The 17052-nt window shown below is 58.3% G+C and overlaps 2 protein-coding genes across 19 annotated transcripts in view; both read left to right on the top strand.

The window, feature by feature from the left end:
- The first annotated feature begins 2098 nt into the window (after positions 1 to 2098).
- Positions 2099 to 10404, top strand: PUS1 (pseudouridine synthase 1). Of its 3 annotated transcripts, none has more exons than XR_008427414.1 (7): positions 2099 to 2150; positions 2607 to 2838; positions 4575 to 4712; positions 5891 to 5993; positions 8290 to 8981; positions 9602 to 9866; positions 10134 to 10404. XR_008427414.1 is itself a non-coding variant. In XM_053929049.2 (6 exons), exons 1-6 carry the CDS (start codon positions 2382 to 2384, stop codon positions 10179 to 10181), a joined length of 1302 nt encoding a protein of 433 aa, XP_053785024.1. In that variant the 5' UTR covers positions 2161 to 2381; the 3' UTR covers positions 10182 to 10404. The 3 variants fall into 3 exon arrangements, 1 of the variants encoding a protein (XP_053785024.1); XR_008427413.2 differs by lacking the exon at positions 2099 to 2150 and adding an exon at positions 2159 to 2470; XM_053929049.2 differs by lacking the exons at positions 2099 to 2150; positions 9602 to 9866 and adding an exon at positions 2161 to 2470.
- Positions 10405 to 13124: 2720 nt separating this feature from the next.
- The window catches only part of EP400 (E1A binding protein p400), an 82784-nt gene continuing 78856 nt past the window's right edge, over positions 13125 to 17052 (top strand). For 15 of the 16 annotated variants that reach the window (XR_008427411.2, XR_008427412.2, XM_053929043.2 and 12 more), the window contains exon 1: positions 13125 to 13248. The gene's annotated coding sequence lies outside the window, so the exon portion shown is untranslated. The remainder of the gene's footprint in view (positions 13249 to 17052) is intronic. The other variant, XM_053929033.2, reaches the window with a different exon arrangement.

The following is a 17052-nucleotide window of genomic DNA, read 5'->3' as shown; positions in this document are numbered from 1 at the left end:
CACCTAGGAGGGGAATGCGGGTCATGAGGTGACTCCTTGTACAACTTCAGGGAACCAGCGCCAGACTGCATGGCAGCCACGCCATTTCTGTCCCCACCCGGTTTCCCCACACAGCAGCGCAGGTGAGCCTCTGTGTCTTTGCCCCGTACACTGTGCACGGTGGGTTTGCATGTCCATGGTGACTGGTGACCGCCAGCGTCTTTTCATGGGCTTGTCGACCATTTCTAAACCTAAATTTTCAGAGAAATGTCTATGCAAGTCCTTTCACCGTATTTTTTTTTAATTGGGCGCTATCTCTAATGTTGAGTGGTAGGGTTTGCATTTTTTTCAACTACATGTTTTTGTAAGTTAAAAATAGCCCATTGAATTACCAAAAAGCCTAACCACAATGTGAAACGAAAGTTCACAGAGAGGTATCAGTGAACTTTTTTGAGGAAGCGAAGGTGGGGCCTACTCAGGGTGGGCTTCCTCAAGTGCAGACACTGGCCTCCAGAGAGGAAGGGCTGAGCCGGGCGAGGCTGGGGCCGAGCTGCCCGTCTGCTCTGGATCTCCGAGTGTGTTAGTAACAAAGAAATGCTCGAAGGGGATTGGGACAGTGATGGCATTCCGCTGTTGTGTAATTAACAGATCCTTATTGTTACAGAAAAATGTGCAGAAAGTACAGTTCCATATTCTCCCTCTTCCCTGCCCTTCTGTTCCCCTCATGGACACCTTGCTTTGCTGGGGCATGTCTGCTGCATTTGATGAGCCCGCGTTCCCAATCGCAGTCTCCTGGCATCCGCAGGGCACGCTCTGTGGGTCTGAGCAAATGTGTGGTGACGCGTACCTGTCGTTACAGGGTCATCCAGGGTAGTTTTGCTGCCCTAAAATTTCTTTGTGCTCTGCCTGTTCATTCCCCCGCCCCAGTTCCGGATTTTTTCACTGTCTCTGGAGTTTTGCCTTTTCTGGAAGGCCGTGCGGTTGATATCATACAGTATGTCGCCTTTGCAGGTTGACTTCTTTCACTGAGTAATAATATTCTCCAAGTCTCTTCGTGGCTCGATAGCTTCTTTTTTCTGTGAATGCTGGGTGGCATCCCACAGTCTAACCGCTTACTTTGCATGCACCTGCTGAAGGACATCTTGGTGCTTCCGAAGTTTCAGCCATTGTGAATAAAGCTGCTACAACCATCCCTGTGCAGGAGCCTCACTGTGACAAGTCAGGCCCTGGAGTGCTGGCCTGAGGGTGCAGTGACCAAGCAGGGCGACCTCGAAGTTCCCTCTGCATGTTCCTGGCACATTCACAGCTGCCCAGGCCCACAAGCGCCCCTCAGCCAGGGAGGGTTTGGGCACCCACCCTGCCTCAAACCGTGGCCCCCTGGGTGCCTGTCCCAACTTCAGGCCTCAGTCTACCCCTCTGCAGAACAGAGATGCAAGATCACCCATTCATTGTAGCTGGTAGGGTTGAAGAGGGTGCAGGTGTGGCAGGTTCTGTGTGCGGGCAGGGGTGCTCTGTGCGAAGGTGGCTGGAGGCTTCCTAATGCTGCTCAGCTGCCTGAGCCCTCCAGTTCACAGGAGACCTTGTCTTTCCTCATCTCTGGAAGCGGAAGGCAGCTTTCTTCCTTTCTGCAGAGAGAAGGGCTATCCTGGCGGGGTCATTTGGCACAGGAGCTCTTTCCACTAGGCCTGACTTGTGAGCTAGAGGAGCCGTATCAGCCTGCGATTTGCTTGTTCTAAACATTTCACACACCGTGTGGCCTTTGCATGTAACCTCCTTCACGGAGCATCAGGTTTTCAAGTTTGCTCATGTTGCAGGGGGCGTTAGGGATTCTGATTCGCGTTTCACGTGTCATTTGTTACTTTACAACGCAGTATTTTGTGACTGATCCGTGTTGACAGACGGATCTAGAGATGCACGCGTTAACACGCGTAACACGGGCAGAGCCCCGGAAGTGTTACCGTTACGACAACTTTTCGCGCTGAGTCGTGCGCAGCCGCATTCACGGCAGCCTGCAACCAGCCTGGAGTCCGCTGGTGCCAAGCCCCGCCTCAGCCCCGCCCCTACTCCAAGCCCCGCCCCTAAGACTTTGGTCCGTCCCGGCCTCCGTCCGGCTGCGCGCTGCTCTTCCGCCTTCGCTCACGTGGTCCGGCTGGAGTTCTGTCTGCGGCGCCGTGAGTGGGGCCGGGTGGGGGCGCGCCTCCCTGGTCCCCGCGAGCCCAGTGGCCGGGTTTTCCTGATTTCCAAGGGGAAGCCGGCGGGCGGGGCTGGAGGACAGGGGTGGACTGGGGAGGTCAGAGGTCAGCCTGGGGTCAGGGGACGTCGGAGGATCGCCGCGGGCGGGGCGGGGCCTCGGGGGCCGGGGAGGTCTCGAGTCGCGCGCCTGTATCCCACCCGGGCTGTGCATGGCGCTCGCCAGCCTGCGGGCGGCGGCCGGGGCCCTGCAGAGAGCCTGCGGAGCGTGGACGCTGCGCCTGGGACGGCGCCTCCTCGGGTAATGTCCGCACCTGTCCCACGTTGTGTAGGGTCGCCGAGGCCGGCTGGTGCGCGTCGGAGCGGGGGCTCCACCGGACGGTCCCCCGGCCGCGCGGCGTCCGCCCGCCTTGCTGACAGCGCCTCTGTCTTTCCAGTTGGCCCCACATGGCCGAGAAGGCGGAGGCTCCGGCGCCCGTGGGGACCAGGCAGGAGCTGGACAAGAAGGCCCGGAGCGGCTGGCAGGGCGGGGGCAGGGCCTGGGAGGACACCGAGCAGCCGACGAAAAAGCTTAAGAGCGGCGCGGACGGGGAGCCGCCCAGGAAACTGCCCAAGCGCAAGATCGTGATGCTCCTGGCCTATTCGGGGAAGGGCTACCACGGCATGCAGGTGGGTGGTCCAAGCCCGCTCCGACTCGCCCGTGACCGCGCCGCGGTTCCGGGCAGGGCCTCGAGGGGGCCCGCCTCAGGGAAGGGCAGAAAAGCTGCTCTTCCGCCCTGGGTCCCAACAAGCAAGGTTGAGATTCGAATCTGAGCGCTTTGACCTTGTGCCAGGCAGGGGAGACGCTGTGCGGGGGGGCTTTCACGTGTCTCCCGGGGCAGTTAAAAGCCCCGCCCTGACGCTGACCTGGCGCCATACCTTGGGCGCATGGTTGGAGCTCTCCATGACGCCGGTTCTTCATCTTTTAAATGGGGTGATCACAGCACCAGCCTCCTGGAGCAGGAAGGCGTGCTAGGCTTGCCGATGCTGTGGGCTGAGACCCAGGTGCAGCTGGGGAAGATCAGGGGAGTCGGCAGTCGGTGTCCTTTACACCCGTTGAGGTGACAGTCTGTGGGCAAGCGGGCCCTTTTAGAATTCTCTCTCCAGCCCGCCAGCGCGATCCTTTTCTGAAAGGCAGAAGATGCTGCCCAAATGCTTACAGACTTTCTCCTTCCTTCTTGTCCTCACCTCTGTTTGGGTCAAGTCTGACTCAGTGAGAAATTCATCAGCTGGGACAGAGTATCTAAGTGAAGGGAAGTTTAGAAAAAGGTGTTACAACTTTTACTAAGAACAGTAGTAATGGTAAGTTACTTTGTATCCTATTTTACTTTTAAAAAAGCACTGCTTGCACTCCTGAAACCAAGTTCCTGACCACTGGTAGACTGTGACCTTGGTTCAGTCTAACAGCCCCAGGCGTCTGTAGGAGCAGGCCGATCCATGGGCATGCTTTTTCCAGGGTGGTTTTGATTACGTGGATTTCTGCCTTTCGTGCTGTCTTGAGAACTTTGAGAGAAAGCCTGTCATCTTCCAGTTGCCTCAGTTTCCCCGTTAGGGAAATGGGTGGAGAGTGACAACTCACAGGGCGGACGGAAGGATAGATGGAGAGACTGGGGTGGGGGATGTTGCCCCTGTTTGTTAATATCCGTGCCCATCCCCTGAGCATTTATGACTCCATGCTGAGTGAGGGATTGGACCTACACTGTGAGGTGGACTTTGGGAAGGACTTCCGCCTGTGCTGAGGCTCTGTGTCCCCTGAGTGGGAAAGGCTTTCTTAGCGGGAAGGGTGGTGGTCTCAATGACACTGTAGGGTCCTACAGGCTCGGGATCAGGGTTAGGACAGCTGACAGAGATAGTGTCAGAGACAGCTCTGGAAGCAGGGGCTGTCTTCCCCTGCCTGTGTTAGTCCTGGGAGGTTGTACAGGCTGTAGAGAAACCAAAGGGCTTACAGAAGCCAGGAACGCCAGACCAGCCCCTGCTGGCGGTGCCTGGGTGTGTTTTCCGATCGAGGAGCCTGCCTCCCTGCAGTCATACGGGAGGGGGCCCTCTGCAGCGGGGGCTGCAGGCAGATGTGCCCCGCAGTGGGACGTGCTGGTTTCAGAGCTGACCCGGTGGAGGAAGTGACGGCGCCTGCTATTGGCCGCTCACCTGCTGCCTGGGGTGGGGGTTCGTCCAGAACTGCAGGTACCCTCAGGGTGGCTTTCCTCCTTCCCCTGGGGGGCACAAGATGCAGGGTCTCCCCATGGCTATCGGTGTGGTCCGCAGACTGTGGGTGCGGGCATGCTGCCCCTGCCCCTGCCAGGAGCAGTCCAGGCGCTACTGTGTGGATAGCAACCAAGCGAAAAACCGCGCTCTCTTCTTTCCCTCAGAGGAATGTTGGGTCCTCGCAGTTCAAGACCATCGAAGACGACCTGGTGTCTGCCCTGGTCCGGTCAGGCTGCATCCCGGAGAGTCACGGCGAGGACATGAGGAAGATGTCGTTCCAGCGGTGCGCCCGCACAGACAAGGTAGGCGGCGCGCTGCCCCCGCCCCCGTGCACCTCAGCGTCTGTGGGTCAGCACCCCTGGTTCCAAACCACAGCTGCCCGAGTGAGACTCCTCTGGGGGTGGGGGGGGGATGATGTTGCTGCCGGTGGAGCAGAGACGAGCTCGAGCAGGTCACACGCGACAGCTGAGTCTGGGTGCCCCCTGCCGGCAGCGCTGCGTCCGCTCCGTCCTCTGCCACGCCGTGATGTCTCCTGCCATCAACCGTCCCTCTCAGGCGCAGTGGCACGCACGGACCAGCTATGGTGCCCCGCGCATTTCTACTTGCTGCAGTGGAAAGGGAAACATAAACCTGTGTTAGCAATGCCATTAGTGTAAAGGCTGCTGGGGTATGTTTTCGATCCTTTGGGCATGAGTGCCCACTCCAGTGCGGCGCCTGCCCCACAACTGGCCCATCACCACGCTCGCGTCTTGTAGACTCGGAAGCCCTGTGGCTGTGGCCCAGCACTGTTCACCCAGAGTCAAAGATTGAGTCCCGCTGTCTGGTTGGCTCACACATCGGTCCTGGGCCCAGTCACCGGCCGGTGTGGCAGCCGTCGTGTTCCTGGACATGGGCCTGGCTCAGGCAGGAGCCCCGCACAGGAGAATGGAGGGGTTGCCAGGGCTGGGCCCAGGCGGGGGTCTGCGGAACAACAGGGCCAGAACACGTGAGGCCTCCTGGTGGAAACAGAACACGGCGTGCTCGAACCCCGCTCTTCTGGGACGCTGGCTGCTGGGCACGTCCAGCCCTGGGCCGGGAGGGCGGGGGGCGGCAATCTCCTGGACGGAGCCCTTTGCAGGTCGGGCCCCGGGACTTGAGCATCGCTTGGTCACAAAGGTGCACAGATACCCTGCTCTGCCTCGCACTTCTGTGTCTGAGTTGCCTCCTATTTCCCCAGTTGCTGGGGTCGTGTCTGTGGTGTCCCCTCATGTGTGTTCTGCTGGCCTTTGATGGCGTGAAGTGTCCTGTGCTGCTGCGCTCATCCCCTGGGTGCATAGAGCGCTGTGCTTGTACCTGGGCGTTCCTTCCAGGTGGCTTTCTGAAAGCGGAGCTCCTCAGGGCACAGATGTGACCTTGGTGTGGTCCTTCTGTTCAGGAGACCCCTCCGGTGCTTGAAGAGCAGGCCTCAGCGGGCCCCTCCCACCCTGTGCTTCCTCTGCAGGGTGTTTCCGCAGCCGGCCAGGTCGTGTCTCTGAAGGTGTGGCTGATCGACGACATTTTAGAAAAGATCAACAGCCACCTTCCATCCCACATTCGGATATTGGGTAAGACTTGCAGTGTGGGTGCTGCAGACAGGCTCAGCGCTTCCTCTCTCACCCAGTGTTCCTGGCGCGGGGTTGAGACAGACTGGTGACAAAGCAGATGGGGGGCTGAGAGTCCGTTTCCCGCCTCCCTCAGAAAGGGCTGACTCGGAAATCCCTCGATTGCAGCTGCACGCGCCTGGGTTTAACCAAACCCTGGATGTGAAAGTCCAGATTCGGTGAAGTTAAAACGTGGGCGATCGTTCCCTCTTCCAACAGGCCTGGTACATAGGACCTTTTCCATCTCATTAAAAACAAAATCCAAGCTGACTCCCGTTAGATGGCATGTGGATGACATTCCGGTTTAGTGTGGTGCTGGGATGGCTGCTGTAGACCTTGCCATCTGTTTCTCTTTGTCCCATCTGCTCTTTGTCCCCCTTTTTCTACTTTCTTTCAGATTAATTGGTATTTTTCATAGTTCCATTTACTAGCAACCTGGTTGCCTTGTTAGCTGTGACTTGGCTGTGGACTTTTGGTGATTACTTTGGGATGTAAAGCAAGGGTTGGCAAACTGTAGCAGGCCAGGTAGTAAAATATTTGGGGCTCTGCGGCCACATAGATTGTGGTGTGTATTGTATATTGCTCTTTTTTTTAACACGCCCTTTCAAGGTCGCCTCTCGGACTGTGCAGAAATGGCCGTGGCTGAGCCATTGCTTGCCAGTCCTGGGTTCGAGGGCCCATCTCTCACTTACCGCCATCTTCAAGCGACATCACACCACTCTGTGCAGAGTCTAAAACTTCGACAGCACAGCCGCACCTCTGCCCTCAGCTTTGCGCTGCTGTGGACACATTTTATATTTTCGGACGTGACAGACTCTACACTATATTGTTACTGTTTTCTCTTTGAGCAGCCACTTAAAATTTTTAAAGATACTTTTAAAAATTGAAGTGGAATTCATATGTAATAAACCAGGTATTAAGTGTATAATTAAGAAGCTTTGGTGCACCTGCACCCGTGCGACCCTCCCAGCGGAGACAACGAGCCTCTCTGTTGCCGCTTCTCGCTGGCCGCCGCTCTGCTTTCTGCCATGAGACAGTGTGTATTTTTACAGTTTTATATGAATGGAGTCATACGGTACGTACTCCTTTTTGTCTGGCTTCTTCCACTGAGGTTAAGACTCTTTCTGTTGTTGTATAGCCAGTCTGTTCCTTTTTATCGCTGTGTGGTGTCCTGTCCCATGGGTGTCCACAAATTGCTTATCCATTTACCTCCTGGGGTCACTTGGGGAGTTTTCGCTTTGGGGCTGTCCCAGAGAAAGCTGCTGTGACCATTTGGGTGCAGGTCATAAGGAGGATTCTTAATGCAAAGTCAGTGACCCTAGTTCTTGGTTACTCGGCCCCGTTTATTTCTGGTACAACACAACGTTTTTACCTGTGGTCTGTCTCTGCCTCGTGGGGCTCTTCTCCGAGAGCCAGTCCTGCGAGTCCCACTGGATGCCTCTTACCGTTCATTTCCACAGCGGACACTTCAGTGTCTTCGGTAGATTACTCTGCAGTTCGGCTAGAGCCACGCCCCACCCCGCACACACCTTTCAGGACTTAGCACTACTTCTGTGACGGCACAGCCAGCCACCCCCTCATGAGCGGCCAGGTGACAGTGTCCAGGGACCGTGCTTCCTGGTCCCCAGCTCCTGGAAATGGCCCCCGCTGACTATTCTGGCTGCCCTCCCGGCAAGTTTCTGTCCGGTTACCGCCAGCACTTGTGTTTCCGTTCTCCTCACAGGTGGAGTCCCCCTGCACAGACTTCTTCGTTTTCCCTTTTCCATTTCTCACTCAATAATCCGACGTGCACTGAGCACCTGCTGGGTCCTCTTGCACCGAAGGCGCTGGGTGTCTCGGAGGGGCCGCACCTCAGACCTGCGTCCTGACCTTCAAGGGCTGCCTCTCCTGTCATCCTATGAATATTCTAGAATGTACCAGGTCACTTCCCCATTACTGCGCTTTTGAAGTTGTTTCCACTTTTGTTTTGGCTGTTAGTCGTGGTGCTGCCTCTGTGGCCACATCTGCAGAGTAACTTCTGACGACGGGCTTGCTGCTGCCGGTGCCGTGGTCTGGTCGCTGCACACAGCCACGGCGCTTGCGTGGGGTCGGCACAGGGCGAGCCCAGGACCCCGGCCCCTTGCCAGCCTTAGGTCTGACAGACGGTGGGGTGTTTCCCCGCGGGTGTGTGGCGTGGGGCACGTTGTCGGGCCTTGTCCTCACGTGGGCTGAGGCGCCAGGTCCCTGGCGCGTCTGAAGCCTTGCTCTCGTTCCCCCCCAGGACTGAAGCGCGTCACGGGCGGCTTTAACTCCAAGAACAGGTGTGACGCCAGGACCTATGTCTACATGCTGCCCACGTTCGCCTTCGCGCACAAGGACCGCGACGCGCAGGATGAGACGTACCGGCTGAGCGCGGAGACGCTGCAGCAGGTGAACCGGCTGCTGGCCTGCTACAAGGGCACCCACAACTTCCACAACTTCACCTCGCAGAAGGGGCCCCGGGAGCCCAGCGCCCAGCGCTACGTCCTGGACGTGTTCTGCGAGGAGCCCTTTGAGCGGGACGGCATGGAGTTCGCGGTCGTCAAGGTGAAGGGGCAGAGCTTCATGACGCACCAGATCCGGAAGATGGTGGGCCTGGTGGTGGCCATCGCCAAGGGCTACGCCCCGGAGGACCTGCTGCAGCGCAGCTGGGGCGAGGCCAAGGTGGACGTGCCCAAGGCGCCGGGGCTTGGCCTCGTCCTGGAGCGTGTGCACTTCGAGACGTACAACCGGCGCTTCGGCTGCGATGGGCTGCACGAGCCGCTGGACTGGGCGCGGGAGGAGGCGGAGGCCGCGGCCTTCAAGGAGCAGCACATCTACCCCACGATCATCAGCACAGAGCGCCATGAGAGGTCCATGGCCCAGTGGCTGAGCACCCTGCCTGCACACAACTTCAGCGCCACTGCCCACGCAGCAGCCAGCCCCAGTGCCAAGGTGGGGCGGGGGCGAGGGCCTTGGGGGGCACAGGGCTGGTGGGACCCCTTCCAGGAGCTTGGCTAATTCTTGTCCCTGTCATGTCATCTGCGGCCAAGCTTCTAACCAGCTGTGTGCTGGTGTCATTGTGCCCATTGTACACATAAGCAAGCTGAGGCACAGAGAGGTACATCACTCCCCCAAGGTCACACAGCAGCAGGAGGAACAGGGCCAGGGTGTGGGACCGAGTGCCTGGTGACCCTGATGCATTGCCCAGCACTCACCCCACACTTAGTGACCCAGGGCAAGGGACAAGCCTGGCGGCATTTCCAAGTGTGACAGGGAGGTGACTAGGATGCTCCTGGGCTGACAGACAGTCAGCCAGCACACACTCTTTCTTGCTGGTGCAGTGGGTGCTCTGAGGGCAACACCCCCACCCGGCACTCTGGGGGAATCTCCCCATGACCCAGTCACCCGCAGAAACACTGCCGCCCTCCACACCGGGAGTTGTAGACTCGTGTCCATGCAGGCAGGTGTCAGAACGGCAGGTGGCAGGCCAGGTAATGAACGTCAGCCAGGGCCAGCGAGGTGATTGGGACCCATGGGGACCGGGACAAGCAGGAGCTCTTGTTCCTCTACAGGGGAAACTGCTAGTGGCGGCCGTGTTGGAGTGCTTATACTTTCCCAACAGAAACTGGCGTTCCAGAGTTTCATGTGAACCCCTCACTCCTTAAACGTTGATGGTTTTCCACTTCCCCAAGCGCCGTGAGGCCGGCTAGAGCCCGTGTCCAGCTTTGACCAGGGAAAGCCTGCAGCCCAAGTCCAACTGGCAGGCTGCTGGCCACTTGCTGCCTTCACTCTCTGCCGAGGGGCCTGCTCTCTCCAGTTTGGAGAGCTCAGCTATAGGTTTGCTGAAGTCACTTCATCCTCTGGGGATTTGGCGGAGCCCTGTAAAGACCCCTCACCTCTTTGTCCCCAGCCCCTGGCTTTCAGGTTCTTGAGCCAGTCAGGACAAAGTCTGGCAGAGCACCAACGCCGGCATCGCTCCCAAGGGGCAGGTTGGAGGGGACTTGTGGGGCACCACGGGCAGCCCCCTTCACAGGGAGGAAGCACCCATGCCTGGGCAGCTTGCCCCCCCCCCCCCATAGCTATTTGTCTGCTCTGGCTCTGCAGGTCCCCAGCCCCCAGGAAGGCAGTGAAGGGGACGCAGACAGCGACTGAGGTGGGGTGGCCGCCCTTGGAGACGCGTGCACCAGGAGGTGCCATTGCTGCAGTCGGCCACACCCCTGCCGAGATGTGGCCTCGTCACCTCAGGACCTCCAGACCCACATCGTGCCACAGACGTTTCAGCTCAGCACGAACTCTGTCCACCTCAGCGTGTGAAGACACTATTTTTTTAAAGAAATGATTTTCTTACTAAATGAATACAAACTTTGCTTAGTCACTCCGTTTCTCTTTTCTTGGTCTTTCTGTTTCTTCCACCGAGAGCTGAAAGGAGCACTATGTGCTGTGTCGGGACAGGCAACCTAGTGAGTTGTGTGGGGTGAGTGGGAGTGGATGGAATACACTCCCAGTGGCTCCGGGGGTTGAGGCCAAGCAGGTGGTGCAGCCAGGGGATCTTTCCAGGACTTGGCTTTAAGCCATCGGGATGGGGCTTGGCTGTGCTCAGTGGAAGCCTGCCAGGTGGCACAGACAAGAACAGGTGGCAGCTGGGCCCAGCACAGTGGTCCCCAGGCTGGAGGAGAGCCTTTCCTCTGTCCAGCTGGCTCTCCAGCACCCGGCCTTCATCCAGTCATGTCCACCCACCACTGTCCATGGTCCAGGCAGGAGGAGTGAGGTAGAAGGAGGGAGCATATTGTTGAACATGTCCCTTAGCCAGCTCTCCCAGGAGACCCACCAGCAGCTTCCTCCCCTCATTGGCCAGAGGCATTTTCATGTCTAGCTGCAAGGGAGGCTGGAAACTGCTTTTTATGAAGTGGCGCCCACTGCCAACCCAGGACAAAGTGACCTGTTAGCAAAGGGGATTGGTGTGGGTGGGTGGGTCAAGTCTGCCGAAGAAGCTACAAGAGGATCTCAGGTGGGGAGGTGGTGTGTGTACGCACAGGTATATGTGTGCATGTGATATGTGTGTGTAACCATGTATACATGCATGCAATGTGTGAGCGCACCACTAACATGCATGTGGTGATGAGTGTGCATGATGCAGCGTGTGCACATCCGTGTGTACGCACAGATGCACAGTGGGGTTGGGGAGATACCTTCGGAGGATTTCCCCAGCTTGTGTGTTCTCACCATTTCAAATCACTTCGTCTCCCTGCCCTGGCGGCCCCTCCCTCGCCCCCCCCCTCCCGCTACCACCACCATCACCGTGGCTTGTCTTCCTCAGCAGGTGGGCTGTCACTCCCCTTTATGAGCAAATAGAAGCCATGGCTTGCAACTCCCCAGCTTCCCGAATCTGCTCCAAGCCTGCACTCACTCCTCTCCTGGTACCTGATGTTGCTGTGGGAGAAGCCACCCTCCTATTTGACACAAATGCCCTCAATCCCCCCCACATCACGCCCCACCTCCCCTTTTATCTTACCTTTAACATCTCTACCGCGGCACCAGCACTCACAAACGTGAAATCACTCCTTTCTATTACCAACTACTTTTATCCCCTCCCAACTGCCCCTCTTGTCTCCCTTCGATAGCAAGTTTTCTTCTAGAATTTTTCAGTGTGTTTAATATCAGGGAGGGCATTTGCACCTGCATTTTGCTGAGGAGTTGATTGCCTTAGCCTGCATTTCTTTTTTTAAATAAACTTAATTGGAATAGAAAACTCATCCTTTCAATGTGCACAGTTCAGTAGTTTTTAGTAAACTCACAACGTTGGGCAAACATCAGCACTACCTAATTTCACAACATTTTCATCATCCCCAAAAGGAGACCCCCACATCTCGAGGTAGACCCCATCCCCTCCCCCCAATCCTTGGAAACCACTAATCTTTCCAACTGCATGGATCCGCCCATTCTGTATATTAGAATCATACAGTATGTAGCCTCTCTGGCTTCTTTCACAGAGCATGTTTTCAAAGTTCGTCTAGTGTGTCAACATTTCAGCCCCCCCTTTTTTTGGCTGAATAGTTTATTATCTGGGTATGCCACATTTCATTCATTCACCAATGAATGAATGATGGATACCTGTGTTATTTCCATTTCTTGTCTGCTCTGAATAATGCTGAGAATGTTTGTTGTGTATATGTTTTTGTGTGGATATGGTTTTAATTCTTTTGGGTGTACACTGAGGAGTGGAATTCCTGTTGCCTCTAACATTTTGAGGAACTGCCGAAGCGCATCATTTCCCACTCCCACCAGCAGTGACGAGGGGCTTGGCTTCTCCACATCCCCGTCCACACTTGCTGTCTGATTCTGGCCGACCTGGTGGATGATGTGGTATCGCGTTGTGGTTTTGTTTGCATTTCCCGGGCCGCCGAGGGTGTTGAACATCTTTCATGTCCTTATTAGACACTTTTTGGAGGCATGCCTGCAAGTTCTTTGCCCGTTAAAAATAATCGGTCTATTGAGTTGTAAATTCTTTATTCTGGATACTAGAGCCTTGTCCGGTATATGATTTGCAAACACTTTCATTCTGTTGTCGTTTCTCAGTGGTGTCGAGTGAAGCACAGTTTTAATTTTGATGATGTTCAATGTATCCATTTCTTGTTACTTACACGCTCTTGGTGTAACTTCTGAGGAACAGAGGTGGTGAGGCTTGACACCTGCGTTTCTCAGTTTCAGCACAGGCACAAGGGCCTGAGATCCGGTCGCGATCGGTCACTCGTGCGAGCGGAGCGAGGTCGGGATCCCGCGTCCCTCTTTCACAGGTGGGCGCCCCCTTTTGGACTCCCTTTGCTCCGCCCCGCCCCGCTCCCCTCTCGCTCCCGCCTCGGGGCTCTCGTCTCACCGACCGCACGCCCTCGGCGGAGCGCGCTGTGTCCAGTCCCGACTGGACTGCTGCACTCGGCCCCAACCGCCCGCCCGCCCGCCGACCCGCGCCCTGGCGGGGCCTCTCTGGCGCGCCCGGCCGTCTCGGCACCTCCCACTCGCTGACGTCACGCCGCCCGCCACCGCGCAGCCGCGGCGCGGGCGCGCGTCCCTTCCGGCTCGCCGTAGCAGGCGCGCCGCCGCTTTTTCCGCCCGTGGCCCCGGACGCGCCGAGCCCCGCGGAGCGGCGCCTCCTCCGCCTCAGTCGCCGGCTCCCGGCTCCCGACCTCAGCCCGACGCGGCGGGAGCGCGGCCCGAGCCCCGGGTAGGTGGCGGCGCGGGGCGCGGGGCGCGGGCGGGGGCCTTCCGGAGGGCCTGCGCTGAGGGGTCGGCGCCCAGGGGCCTGCCGCGGCCGCCTTCCCCGGGCGCCGCGCCGAGAGCAGGCCGCGGCCGCCGCGTCTGTGGGCGGGCCTGTGCGCGGGCCGGCCTCCGGGTCGGCGGGGACGGGCCGTGCGGCCCGCGGTCTCCGCGGAGCCCCTCGGGCGTGCGTCGTGGTGACGGGTGGGCTCGGCGCGCCGCCGCGGCCGCCGCGACGGGAGCGCGGGCCGGGCCGTGCGGTCCGCGGGGCGCTTCGCGGAGTCTTCACGCGGCGAGACCGAGGTCCGCTGCCGGTCTGGCGCCTTATTTTGGTTCGGGTCTCGGGTGTCGGCGCCCGAGCTCTTCGGGGGGGCGGTGGCAGTGGCCCCGCTCGGGCTCTCCGCGCGGGGCGTCCCGCCTGCTCAGGGGCGGAGAGATTTGACACCTGTCAACGGGGGACACCTGCGGCGCGGGCGCCGGCACGCGGGGCCGCGGCCTCCCGCCCTCGCCCGCCTCCAGCCGCCGAGCCCCGCCGCCCGGCGCAGAAGCGACGCCGCGGGCCGCTCGCCGCGCCTGTCCTGGGGCTGCAGCGGAGCTTTGTTCCCGTCGCCGTCGGGACTTCCTGTGAAGTTGGTAGGCGGGCGAAGACGGCGATGTTTGTAACTTCTTCAGGGGAACCAATAAAAATGCTCTCTGGATGGTTGGGGGATATTGAAAAAGACATTTCAAAACTCCAGGGAACAAAAAAAGAAAAAAGGGAAAAATGGCCCCGGCCGTGTGGCGCGCTGGGTTGGAGCGCCGGCGCGATCCGCCCAGGCCGCGGGAAGCAGCCAGTGGAAGCCCCGGGAGAGGGGAGAGGAGCCGTCATCGGCGCTGCTCTCGCTGTCAGAGCGGTGGGAAGTAGATTAAACGGTTTGAAAACGCCCCGGAATCTTTCTGCCCCCCAAAGACAGGCACGACGAACGGTTTCCTTCTGTGTCCGTGCGACGCTTTGTAATAGTTGCGGTCGTGTAAGTAGCCTCACGCGCTCTTAACAGGCCGTCGCTCGCGTGGTCGAGTGCCATTGACTCCTTACAGCAGCAGACCCAGCCTTTGCGGCACCAGGGGCCGGTTTCCTGGAAGATGGAGGGCGCTGGGGGGCAGGGCCGGGAGCGGAGCTCAGGTCCAGGCGGGCGGGGGGCCGGTTTGGCTGGGGACCCCTGCGATCCAGTAACCGCGGCCTCAGGTGCTGGACCCGCCCCTCCGGGCCTTCAGGTCGTTCTGTCTCCAGAGACTGGCCATCACGTGGACACTCCAGCTTCCCATCCTGGGTCGCGGCTTCCTTTCGGGCCGGAACTGCAAACACTCGTTCACCCCTGTCCCCAGGTCCCCTCTCCTTCCCATTTCTCTGGAACCAGCATCAGTTGAGCTTTTGGTCCCATCTGGCCTCTGGAGCGGCTCCCTTGCGGGCTCCTGGCGCCCCAGCGCTGCCAAGCGCCCCTGTGGGCAGCCTCCGACCTGGCTGCCCCCGGCCTCCTGGAGGCACCACTGTCCCTCGGGGGCACCGAGCCACCGCTCTGTTGTTCTCCTTTGACCTTGCTGGCTGCGGCTCCCCACTTTCCTTGCTGGTCCCTTCTCATCCCCTTTCCCTGTAAGCGTTGTCGTGCCTCAGGGCGGTCCTGGGTGTGTGTCCCCTGCTTCTCGCACACCTCGGCATCTCTGTCTGAGGCAGCTGCGTCTTCCCAGCTGCTCAGGGCAGACTCCTTGGTGAACTCTGCACTTCTTCCACATCCTAAGTCTCGGCCGTCAGCACCTTCAAACTGGGTCTCACCCCTGGCCGCTGCTCACTGCTGTCATTCGAGCCCCGGTCATCTCGCCCTCGGGTGACTCCCATGACCTGCTCGCTGCTCTCCACTCCCCTGAGCTGCTGTTGCAGTCAATGCCACACAGCAACCTGACTGATTTTTTTAAAAGATTTTATTTATTTATTTATTTATTTATTTATTTATTTATTTATTTATAGAAAGAGAGGAAGAGGGAGAAAGGGAGAGAAACATCAATGTGTGGTTGCCTCTTGCATGCCCCCAACTGGAGACCTGGCCCACAACCTAGGCATGTGCCCCAACCAGGAACCGAACCGCAACCTTTCAGTTCGCAGTCAGGTGCTCCACTGAGCCACGCCAGCCAGGGCCTGGTTGACATTTTGAAACAGATCAGGTCCTGCACTTCTCAAGGCCCTTTGTGGTTCCCCACCTGTCTCAGGAGAAGAGCGAAGTCCTTAAGACGGTTCGTGGAGTCCCTTGTGAACAGGTGCCTGCTGCCCCTGTAACCCCACGTACCTGCATCCCACTCTTGTGCCCTGGCTCCAGCCACACACGCTGACTCTGCCTGGAACACCAGGTCCCTACACGCCACGGGCCCGACTCTCACTGAGCTCTCTCTTCAGAAGGCACCTCCCCAGAGACACAGCCTGTGTCCCCCAGCACCCTGCCCACCCCACTCACCCACTTTTCCCTCGTCCTGCCGAAGCCCCCACTGCACTCACCATCCGGCACATGCTGCTTTGCTGGCTGCCCAGCTGCGTGCCCTTCTTGGGGCAAAACTGTGCTTCAGGCAGTTGGAGTGAGCGCTGAGTAATGCTGGCTGTGGACGTCACTTATGCACAGAGTCCTGCTAAAGCAGGTGGATCTGGTAGGGACCTAGGTACAGGGGTGACTGTCACTCTAGGGGACTGAGAAGTAGTCTTCACAGGCTGAGAATTAGAGGAGGGGATTGGCTCTTCAGTGGACAGAGAGCAGGAGGAGGGGCTTGAGTAGACCTTGGATTTCAGGTGGGCAGTGGGGAGAGGTGACAGGAGGGATCCGTGGTGCGGGTGGCAATGCTTGAGGCCCTTCAAAGGGGGACGCAGTTCTGTGAGCCTGGGCATGACTCCCAGGGGCTGTCCGCAGGGGCTCTCCGCCTCTGCTCCAGCCGGCACTCTGCCCCCCCACCCCCTGCCCCCAGCTTTCTTATGTCTCAGGGCTTGTCTGGCATGGGGCTTAACCTTTCCACTCGGCTCAAGCCTCAGGGCCTGTGTCTGGACCAGGCAGTGCCTTCCCCAGAGTCCACAGTCCCGGTGCTGAGGCCGTGAGGCCCGCTGGGTCCCAGTGCAGAGGCAGAGGTGGCCGTGCTCCCTCTGGAGGGCAAACAGCTGGTTGCTGCAGAGCCTGCAGCATTTGAGAGGAGCCCAGTGCCCACACCTTTGGAGTTCTTTGGACCCTAGCCTTTCCTGTTTTCTTCTGGACCGAGCATCCTCAGAGTCGGCCATCTCAGTCACGTCCTCTCTGTGGTTTCTGCTTTAACTTCTAGTCAGCGGAAAGTTTTATCTCATAGAAATAAATTTGAAAATCGCTATGTTCCGAGTAGAAGGACAGGCCTTTGCACGTCCTCACTTTGCCGTTTTACTTAGCTGTAGTAGAACTTACACAGCCCTGGCTGGTGGGTGCCCCTCTGCGCACCGGAAGGTCACTGGTGCAATTCCCCATCAGGGCACGTGCCCGCAGTGCGGCCGGGTCCCCACTAGGGGGTGCGCGAGAGGCAACCCTTGGATGTTTCCCTCTCTTCCTCTTTCTCTAAAAGTAAATAAATAAAATTTAAAAAACGAAACAAAAAACCTTATACTTAGCAGTATTCACTCTTTTTATGTGTAAAATTGAGACGTTTGACAAGTATGTGATTGCTGTGACAGGATTCAGAACAGCTCTTTCACCCTAGTTTCTGCCTGCTGCCTCTTTTGAGGCAGCCCCTCCCCCCA

The sequence above is a fragment of the Desmodus rotundus genome, chromosome 7 (assembly GCF_022682495.2).
Source record: "Desmodus rotundus isolate HL8 chromosome 7, HLdesRot8A.1, whole genome shotgun sequence".
Taxonomy (NCBI): domain Eukaryota; kingdom Metazoa; phylum Chordata; class Mammalia; order Chiroptera; family Phyllostomidae; genus Desmodus; species Desmodus rotundus.
Note: the sequence above shows the minus strand (reverse complement) of the source record. Positions and strands in the feature narration are given on the sequence as shown.